Genomic DNA, 11,389 nt, shown 5'->3' with positions numbered 1-11,389 from the left:
TAATAAACCAGTAAACTGTATTACTTAAAAATAATACTAATGTAAAGCTGTTGAGCGCAGTCTGCTATGCTGTGCGCACCTATAGTCCTGACCTTTCACTTACTGCTTTTGAGTACTGTTTCAAGGTTCAAGACAGTTTTATTCATAGGAAAAAATCCCAGAGTAAACGTTTTTGAATTAAAACCAAAAGCACTGCCAAAGAAATGAGCTACTACATCACCCACCTGGACTTGCACCTCCATACCAACTATCTCTTCTGAGCCAATAGCGAACTTACTTAAGGTTCAAAACAGCAGAGTTGGGAAAAACTAAAATTCAACTAAAACTAAAACTAAATTACTTAGTTGAACTGGAAAGTCAATTAAACTAATAGTTTGTACTTTTTAGTTAAACTAAATCTGCTCAACTAAATTAGTTTAGTGATTGGAAAACTAAACTAATTTAGTTGAGCAGATTTAATTGAACTAAAAAGTACAAACTATTAGTTTTAGTTTTCAACTAACAACTGAAACTTTTGTTGTGTTTTTAAACTAATTTAGTTCATCAATTGAGTTCTTAAATTATTTCAGTCAATTCGGGTGTACAATCAGTAGAAATGTGTTCCATAATGCTCAAAATCGATTATCAAAGTATTTTTGTGCAATACTGCACTGTGAGAGTCTCTCTGAGTGTGTCCGTGTTTTTACGTGTTTTTTTCGTACAAGAAGAAACTTGTGGGAATTATACAGGATTTCAGGCGGTAATTTCGGTTTTACAGGAGTACAGTTCATCTATAATGTTCGTATACATATGTTTAGAGAGTAGTAAACAAGAGACTAATGAAACAGACCAATTCTTAATCAGTTAAATTAAAGTTCAATCATTTTTGTTGTGTTAGCAGTAAGACGTATGCGTAGTAATGTTTTCAAGAAAACATTAGGCGCGACCATCACACTCTTTTCCTTACAATTTTGTTCACAAAATCTAACTTCATTACGACAACCCTTTTCGTGATTTCATCAACCAATGTCAACCCAAAACCAACTTGGAAAAATCAATTAGACAAACAAAAATCAAACAAAAGATCGAAAGTTTGTACAAGACGTAAGACGCAATCATTGGCTTCGGAGAATGCCACACTCACACATACATACAACAAAAACTCAACTAAATTGGTCAACTAAATTAATTTTAAAACTCAATTGATGAACTAAATTAGCTTAAAAACTCAAGAAAAGTTTCAATTGTTAGTTGAAAACTAAAACTAAAACTAACAGTTTGTACTTTTCAGTTCAACTAAATCTGCTCAACTAAATTAGTTTAGCTGCTGGGAAACTAAACTAATTTAGTTGAGCCAATTTAGTTAAACTAAAAACTGTCAACTACTTTAGTTGAAAAATTTAGTTACAACTTGGCAACTATTAGTTTTTAGTTGAGAGTTTAGTTCAACTAATTTTTAGTTAATAATGCCCAAGTCTGCAAGACAGTGTTATTCATTTAAAAAAAGCTAGAAAAATGTCATTTAACCACAATCCAAGACTGCCAGGGAAATAAGCTTCTACCTCATCCACCCTACCTCATGCTACCTTGCATCTACATACCAACTATCTCTTCTGAGCAATGACGTACTTACTGAAGGTCGACAGTGTTATTCATTAAAAAAAAGCTAGATACAAGTCATTTAACCACACTCCAAAAATATGCACTGCCAGGGAAATAAGCGTCTACCTCATCCACTCTACAGCCTTACCTTGCATCGCCATACAAACTATCTCTACTGCGCAATGGCGTACTTTGGAAAAAAGAACGTTTCATTCATTGCAAAAACTGGTGAAAATGCGTTGCAATCCACACCCAAGAAATGCCCTCGCAGATAAATAAGATTCTACCTCAATCACTCTACAGCCCTGTCCTTCAACTTACCGACTGCTATCTTTTCTGGGAAAATACGTACTTACGGAAAACGAACGTTTCATTCATTAAAGAAACTGGTGAAAATGTCTTTTCATCAAACACACGGAGATGAACTGCCGGAGGAATAAGCTACCTACCATCAAATACCGACCTCACCCATTCAGAAAACCTTTCCAAAAAACACGCAATGTTTCAAGAAAAAACGTTTCCAATATTGTACAAGAAGAAAACATATGCCCATATAAATCTAAGGAGTGATTGTGAGGAGCAGCAAGATCTTAAATAACATTTAACTATCGAATACGATGGACTATAGCCTGTCGACTGTTGTATTATTGTATATAAATAGTTATGAATATAAAAAATACTCAAGTTTAAGTTGAATCATTTATATCATTATATAATGTGTGCAATACACGTAAATTGACCATTCTCTTCATGTCGGTTAACGTGAATGTTATTATTGTAGAATTGGTAGGATATATGAATGTAAATTCAATAAAAGTTTAAGAGTAAGAAACTTGTTGATAAGGGAACCTGATGCTATGTTTGATGTAGGGCTGCAAGATGATTTAGAGGTTTGTTTATATTAGCTGTGTTTGCTACAATATTAGATAAATTATATCGAATTTTTTTATTCAACTCGGATTTCTCACCTGGCATGAATCTTTTCCTCCTTTTTCGTAACCGGCGCAGAGCATGTTGTCGGTGATCTGGCTTTTCGAGTATTCGCTGTTTCGGCATTGCTCATTCGACATAATTGGAACTTCAAGTTCTCGTAAAACCGGCGAAGTTGACGCCTTGACTGACTTTCCTCTCCATCTGATCTTGCTTGCCGACGTCACTCCCCAGCCGGTCACGATACCGGTCTCTCCGGCAAAACTCTTCTCTAAGGATCAAACAATTAATTATTAACTCAAAGCTATCTTTATAATTATGCACAACTAGGTTATTTCAGGTTCAAATCTGTCAAATAAATAACTCCCAAAATACTTCATATTCCTTCATCATCCCATACACAAATATAAACTAACCTAGGTAAGGTATCGACCTAATCGTTATTATTAACCACCAAATATATTACGCTAATAAATACATTCACTATCCCTTTTGTTCTTAAATACTATTTAATCCAGCAGGACGATGGACTACTCAATTTCATCATCAAAATAATCAGGCTAATAAATACACTATTTGCTATGAAATATGTTTTTTTCTCTAAAGATGACATCAGTAGGATGACAAAGTGGACTATACAATTTCCCATTATCCTACAAACAAACTATAAACTAACTTAGGGCTGGCCGATGTATTCAAATGTCATATTGAAACCTCTCTCGCTAATAAATACATTCACCATATCATTCGTTTTTAAATACCTTCTTTTCTAAACTACCCAACCAATAACCCATCCTAGTCTGCACGATGTCTACTCGATTATCAAACTTCTTACGCTAATAAATACACTCATTATATAATTCATTCTTAAATACTTTATTTTTTATGCTGTTAATTCCAAGAAGGGCGATGAAGTACTCAACATTCTACTATCATACTAGACCCAAAGAATAAATAAACCTTGGTAGATGAGGTATTAAAACCCACCATAAAATCTCTCACGCTCATAAATACACTCCTTATCTTACACTTTTTTAAAATAGTTTCTTTTTAATGTATACAATTTATTAAGCCTACTCAATAATCCTACCTCAATTTTGTGTAATGAGATCTTCTTTAGAGTTATATGGAGCAAATTCAACATTTTGGGCTGTGCCGAGCTTTCGGTGGATTATTCCACCACCAACAGGGCCTATTTATTAAAAAATAACTTAAATACAAAGTAACGTAATCTAAGTTGTTAATTGTTTTATGTCAATTTAAAAAATAAATAAGACTTGTTGATGGTGGAATAATCTACCGAAAGCTAGGCACAGCACAAAAAGTTGTTTTTGCACCATATGACCTTTAAAGAAGATTTCATCACCCAAAATTAATTTACTGCAGGTCAATAAACATCCAAAACAATCCTACGTCATTCCATTCTATGCTAAAATTATAAATCATGTTAAGACAGGTTGATGATGTGGTTCCGTCATCATTCCTCTCACGCTTATAAATACACTCTCTCTCCTTCATCCTTTAATACTTTCTTTTCTATAACTTTCCCTTCTGTAAAGTGATGAATGTCCTATGTTTAAACTTATAAACGTCATAAGCCAGATCAATGGAGTACTCAATTGTAATAGAATAATAATTAAATCTCTCACATTAATAAATACCTACAAACATTAAACCACCCTAGGTTACGACGATGCCTATTCGATTCTTTCATGAACCTGCTATTAAACAAATTCACTACCTTATTTATTCTTTTCTAATTACAATGTTTTTTCATTTCATTTCATACTATTTGGCATTCATTCCTTTAGGGTGATGGATTAATCAATAATCCTCCATCACCTTTACTAACTCAGGTTCAAATCTGTCATCACACGTTAATAAATACACCCAATATTACATTCTTTTCTACAAACAGTGTACTCCAGTACAACTACTTACAAAAGTGTAAGTGTATTAATCTATTGGATTATTGGGGGCGTCGGTGGCCGCAATGGCTTAGGCGTTGACACGGCGCTCATCACTGTAAGATCCCGGGTTCGAATCCAGCGGCTCTGCATTCGAACCCGACATACTTACAAATGGTTTTTTTTTTAAAAACCGACACCCTGAGGGTTTATATGATCTCTGCTGTTGCGAACTCTCGTAAAAAAAATTGGGTTATTTCAGATGAAATGTAAAAGTTTTTTAGTAAAATTACTATATAAAAACAAAATCATCACGATCTCCAAATAATCGTTAATTAACGGTCACTAAACACCACACATTTCTTATTGATATTCATGAACTAACTAGCTATTTTTTACGAGGGTTCGCAACAGCAGAGGTCATATGAACCCTCAGGGCCGTTGCTTTTGAAAAAAAGCCCATTCGTAAGTATGTCGGGCTCGAATCCAGCGGTCCTGCATTCGAACCCGATATACTTACAAATGGTTTAAAAAAAAAAAACACCGGCACCCTGAGGGTTTATATGACCTCTGCTGTTGCGAACCCTCGTAAAAAAATTGGGTTATTTCAGACGAAATGTCCGTTTCCAATGTATAAGTTTTTTAGTAAAATTACTATATAAAAACAAAATCATCACGATCTCCAAATAATCGTTAATTAACGGTCACTAAACACCACACATTTCTTCTTGATATTCATGAATTAACTAGCTATTTTTTACGAGGGTTCACAACAGCAGAGGTCATATGAACCCTCAGGGTGCCGGTGTTTTTGAAAAAAAGCCCATTCGTAAGTATGTCGTGTTCGAATGCAGGACCGCTGGATTCGAACCCGGGACCTTTACCTTACAATGATGTCAACGCCCAAACCGTCGCGGCCACCGGCGCCCCCTAACTAGCTTACTATTTTTTGTATTAAATTATTGCTTACAAGCTTTTATAAAATTCACTAATTTCGTGGTCCGCTTGACCAATTAATACTTTACAATTAATTAAGGTTTTTAGTTTAGATGAAAAAAAGTTAATGGCACGAGAGGGATTCGAACCCACGACCTTCGGCTAGATACGCCGCTGCTCTACCACCTGAGCTATCGTGACCTCGATTTTTTTTCATCTAAACTAAAAACCTTAATTAATTGTAAAGTATTAATTGGTCAAGCGGACCACGAAATTAGTGAATTTAATGAATTAAAATGAAGTACACTTCACTAAAACTCTCCGTCGCCATTTCAATTGTCGTCGAGAATCCAAACCGATTACACGACGTTTGAAAAATGGCAAAAGGAGGGAAAACTCATAAGGTGGGGTTGAGATGGGGAGTTGATGTCCGAGTGGATCGAGGTCACGACAGCTCAGGTGGTACAGCAGCGGCGTATCTAGCCGAAGGTCGTGGGTTCGAATCCCTCTCGTGCCATTAACTTTTTTTCATCTCAACTAAAAACCTTAATTAATTGTAAACTTTTATAAAATGTAAGAGGAGTTTTTAAAAATAAGTTTGTTTTGGCATGGAAAATTTTCTCTAAGTCTAGTCTGGTTGTTTATGAACATTGAGATGTACCTATCCTCGCTGTTTTGTCCTGACATAGTGTGACAGGCCGGCAAAAATGATTAAAATAATATTTATTATGTATTATTTTTAAAAGGTGTTAATTTTATAACCTAAAACGTGATTATTTATGGAATAAGAGACCTGTATAATATTAATAAATAACCTGAGAAGTTTTTTCTACATTTTGAAGGAAGCACAGTGATAACTTGTTGAGTGATTGGAAAATTTAAAAATAGATAAACAGTTTCCCGCGGCTCTATTTATCAATAGAGAAAAGTAATTAGGAGGGACGAAGTCAATTAATAGTGCAATTCTCTCTGGAAGTGGCAAAAGCTAATGGGCCCGTGAAAGCTGGTAGACGTGTTAATCCGAGATCGACTTCACTGCGCTTGACGACTCAATAATGGGAACACAAAACGCTAACTGTTTTCAATTCAAGTGTAGCTCGGTCGAAAAGTTTTTTCTTTTAAACGTCAGGACAGCTGCACCAGCGTTGTTTGTATTTTTATTTAAAGGCCATTGTATCTATTAAAAAAAAAAGAAAAAGTGAGGATAGAATTTTATCGGGAATTAAAGCCAGTTTTGCCGCAGGGGATAGGCTTTTCCACATCTCTTTGTTTCTTTACAGACAGTTTTATTAGCAAAAATGAATGCAATTGTTTACTCCCGGCTTTGTCATCCCCATCTGGGTTAACATTACTGTAAATAATATAACTTGAACTCTCAGTACACGGGTTTACAGTCCTTTTAGCTTTGTGGAAGTCGGTTTTGAAACGACTTTTTCACCGACGTGTTTACAACCGATTCAAAAGGGCGAACAATATAATGGAATAATAGAATAATAGAAGATAGCTTTTATGTATATGTGCAAAGTCACTAGATTCTAAATAAAACAATAATAAAACAGTAATTACGGGCTGATGTTTTACTCACTGGGTGGAGGAAGGCAAGCCGGCATCAATTCGTCGTCAATCTCGACTTCTTGGTCCAATTGGAGAAGGGCTATATCGTTATCGAGGGTCGTAAGGCTAAACCCAGGATGTTTTATTGCGGAGACGACTTTTCTTTCTATTGTCATCGATTCAGTATCAGTTTTCCGATCGTGCTCCAAAAGTCTCACTTTGATTTTGGAAGCGTTAAATCTGAAAAGAAAAATCTTTACGATAGTACAATCAAGCGCTCAAAGCTTAGCCAAGTTTAACACAATGATTTAATGTCAATTAAATTTTGTTTTGCTAAAAATATATACCTCTGCCGCATGTTAAACCCGCTATGCAATCATCTTAGTTGAAAAACCAAAGATTCCTATTCTCGCTGATTATGCATGCTGGAGCGTTTTGGCTTTTCGCAATCTTCACTGTTGTAGGATTGCCCTTTAATTTAGGATTTTACTCAATAATCGGTTTTTAGTATTACACACTAAGTCAGACGTGTTTTCGCATTTCATCAGAAGTGATAGTGAAAAAGATGGATGATGGACAGAGAACAACTTGCACCTCGATCTAAAAGATTTATTGCGCCCATCTGCTTTGGTTAAAGCTCACTGGGTGGAGGAGAGTAAGTAATCTTTAGGCTATTTCATATTAAATTTGAAAGAATTTTTTAAGGGTTGGTTAGAAAATCGGTGGCTGTAGGAAATCGCCCTGGCCTGGCTATTCTCACAAGTTTTGTCAGTTATGTGCTTCAGATGTGACAGATGTGTAAGGTATGTGAAGTGATGAATCTGCATCAATAGGAAATCATCGAGATTTCGATCATAACACCACCTTGTCTCACTAGATTTGTCTGTTATATCGCCTTTTAACTATTATTGGAAGTAAGTCTGCTATTGATTCGTGAGGTAGGTACCACAAGGTGAAGTAGAATGTAATCATCATGGTATCTGTCAGGCTTGCTTCAGATGTAAAAGATGTTAGTAAGGACTATGAAACAATGAAACTATAGAGAATCGCCCTGGCCGCATAGTCTCACTAGATTTATCTCTCAGATTGACTTTTAACTATTTGGTAGTTGGTCTTTTATTGTATCATGATGTGATTAACCTGTAGTCTATGTAATCATCTTGATATTGTCTGTCGGAAATGCTTTGGATATAAAAGATTTTAGTAAGGAAGTGAGGTAGTTACGGTGAGGCAATGGCCTTTGCTATACGGAATCGCCCTGGCCCACATAGTCTCACTAGATTTATCTCTTAGATTGCCTTTTAACTATTTGGTGGTTAAAGATGAGATGATGGATCGACCTGCTACTAAACTGCGTGGAAAAAGGATCTTCCGTGAATTCACAACGGAACAATTCACAACAACCTCATGATACAATAAAAGACGAACCACCAAATACATAGTGAAAGGATCTTCGGTGAGGTCACAAGGGAACGACAATTCTTTCGGTTTTTGCCGAGCTTTCGACGATTCATCATCAAGGCCTGTTTGTCGATGTAATCGTCGAAAGCTCGGCAAAAACCGAAAGAATTGTCTGAGAGAAATATGAGGTAATGAACTGTAACTATATGGAAACATCCTCGCCGCCTAGTCCCACTGTTTTGGCAGTCAGACGTACATCGCTTTTAGCTATCTTTAGTCATGAGGTGATTAACTTGTAATGGGATGAAATCAACTTGGTATTGTCTGTCAGAAATGCTTCGGATATAAAAAATGTTAGTAAGGAATGTGAAGTCCATCCAAATCATAGTCCCACTGTTTTGACAGTCAGACGTACATCCCTTTTACCTAACTTTAGTCATGAGGTGATAAAACTGTAGTGGCATATATCCGTCCTGGTTTTTGTCTCTCAGACGTGCTTCGGCTGTAAAAGGTTTTAGTAATGTCTGCTGGTGATAAACGACGCCTAGTCTCACTGGTTTTGTAGTCAGACGTGTTTCCGCAAATCACTATCTTCAACTGATATGTGTTATGTTATTCGTGGTATATTTAATGTGAAAAATTAGGTGACGAGCCAGCAGAATTCTAGTCTTACCGGCTTTGCTAGCTCGACGCGTTTCGGCATCTTTAATGGCCTGTGCGTTTTTCTGGTATATGTATTTTTCAATATAAGTTAAATAGGTAGAATACCTATAAAAATATTGATAGGATTTTAGCTTTTGAGCAAGAGTGTCCTAGCTACTTTAGGCTAGCAGGTTTTGTCTGAAGAACGAATTTAAATATTAAATTATTAAATTGGTCTGTGTTTTTACTGTAAATAGTGCTGTTTTATGATAAATTTCAAAGATTGTAGTGAAATCTGCGCAGGGTTGAATCTGTTGCAGAATGAAAACGTATTCCTACTAGTTCTGTTTGTCAGACAGGTTTCGGCATCTGAAGCTTATCCTTGCTGTCTCACTTCCACGGAGACAAAAAAAATTTCTATAGAATTGCACAGTTTTCCTGTAGAGCTACATTTTTACTATTTTGAACAAAAACTGGTAACGACACTTTACAATACTTTTCTTGGTTTGACTATTCTCAGGTTGATTAGGTCCATAGGCGTGCTTTGATGTTACTCTGTCGTATATGATTCCTTGCTTTGTGTGATATTATGTCACTCGTGTCTTTTTCTATTACATCATGAACATGGTAGGTTGGCAAGTTAGTTTGGCCATTCGATCACAATCGACCACAAAAGTAATGTGCCTATCTAGCTTGTTATGCTTTATGCATTTTGCCATCTTCAGTGGTTGGTTTAATTGCTATTATGCTGCTCGTTTCCTTTGTATTAAACTGAAGAAAATGAGTAAGTATTTCCATGACCAAATCTCGCTGGTTTTACATGTTCGAAATGTTTATCGCCTTTTTACTTAGACAAATAATTCTATAAAATTGTCCGCTTTTGATGAAGCAAGTTCGTATTTAACTATGTTCAACTATTTTAAACATAAACTGAGAACGACAATTTCTATTCTCGTTAATTTGGTCTGCCTGTCGGAATTTAACATTACACCTTTCGATTGGCCTGCGTTATTTTGACAGTTCTGCTATTATATAATAAATTGTAAAATATTTTGGCGAAATCTGCTAGATAAGTGGTTCTAAGTCTACCTAGTGTACATATTATAAAATTGATAGACTAATACTATCGATTTTTGTTTTGACGCCATCTTCAGTGGTCTGGCCAGAGTGATCGAATTAAGTAAAATTTTAATGAAAATAATGCAAAAACAAAAAACAAATGCTGTTCAACGTGCTCACAACATAATAGAGACAGTGTGCAGATTGAATCCTTGAAACATTAATGATGCCAGACTAGACTTCACAGACATAAATTTTCATTAAGGTTTCATCCCGTAAAAACATTTCATTACTTCTCATACATGAAGATTTTATGTTTTATTACTAGATAATTTCAAACTGAATATCACTTCAACGTATTATTTATGGAGATAGATTTTAATTTAACAGTATGATTTCGATGTTTGGACGGTTTCGAGGTTTTTCTGTTTAATAAAAGGACACGGTTGAGAAAATTACGAACAGACCCACCACTGAAGATGGCGAAGATCCATATTCGTTAAAAAAAACACAAAAAAAACACGCTTGATTATTTTAATTTTCTAGTTTGGTAATTTAATTTTATTTTGAACGGTCTTTGCTGTTTCGGCCTGTCAGACGCGTTTCGCCTTCTAGACATTTTCATTGCTTTCTTAGCCTGTGCGGTATTTTGTCAACATTGGAGCTTTTTATTGGATAACCAAAGCAGAAACGTGTATACCAGGTCAAAATTATGAGGATAGTCAGACCAAAAATAAACCCTTTTGACCTTTTCTCAGTTTGAAAAAAAAAACTACAGTTTTTCTCTGTACACTGGAAATGTTATTATGTCAATTTATATTATTACATAAAAAGTTCCATGTTCTGTTTAAGGTAAATTAACGTACAACAAATACAAAATGAGTGAAGTAATGTCAGACTTAGTGTGACCTGTAATGCGAGGTAACGAAAAAACAGAATGGATGTGCAGAACGGTTTTACCAAATGTCGGAAGCAGGGTAGAAAATATATTGTTAAAATCTGATATTGAAAACAGGGAGAGTGACTCTTCAATTTTCGCTAGGTGATTTATTTAGGTATCAAACTACTATAGATTTATGGGAGTTCGGGCAAGGTCTCGGTTTCAGTCTGTCAAAACGTAATCGTTCCCGATTTTGCCTGTGATACCGATATCCCGGCCCGCCTGGTGTTCACAAAAAAAAAAAAAAAAAAAATTATTACCCTTTGGTGCAGTGAGCGGCTGTAAGGACGTATTTTGAATTGAGGAGTGTCCCACCACAGTAAAATTCGTTTTCGTACGTTAGAAGAGCCATCCATGGATATTCGTTCACTTCGGTTTCCCTACCGCCGACGATCCTGATTTTCTTATTTGTCAAACCGCAAGCTTGAAAATTTCAACA

The 11,389-nt window shown here is 35.6% G+C and overlaps 1 protein-coding gene across 1 annotated transcript in view; it reads right to left on the bottom strand.

The window, feature by feature from the left end:
• The window catches only part of LOC106668622 (trypsin-7-like), a 43,819-nt gene that overhangs the window by 8,150 nt on the left and 24,280 nt on the right, over nucleotides 1-11,389 (bottom strand). The window contains exons 5-7 of the mRNA XM_014397547.1: nucleotides 11,211-11,373; nucleotides 6,940-7,148; nucleotides 2,550-2,782 (exon numbers count right to left, since the gene is read on the bottom strand). Coding sequence (XP_014253033.1) covers nucleotides 2,550-2,782; nucleotides 6,940-7,148; nucleotides 11,211-11,373 — 605 coding nt within the window. The remainder of the gene's footprint in view (nucleotides 1-2,549; nucleotides 2,783-6,939; nucleotides 7,149-11,210; nucleotides 11,374-11,389) is intronic.

This window comes from Cimex lectularius, unplaced genomic scaffold (genome assembly GCF_000648675.2).
Source record: "Cimex lectularius strain Harlan isolate CLEC.00 unplaced genomic scaffold, Clec_2.1 scaffold111, whole genome shotgun sequence".
In the NCBI taxonomy this organism is placed as follows: Eukaryota; Metazoa; Arthropoda; class Insecta; order Hemiptera; family Cimicidae; genus Cimex; species Cimex lectularius.
Note: the sequence above shows the minus strand (reverse complement) of the source record. Positions and strands in the feature narration are given on the sequence as shown.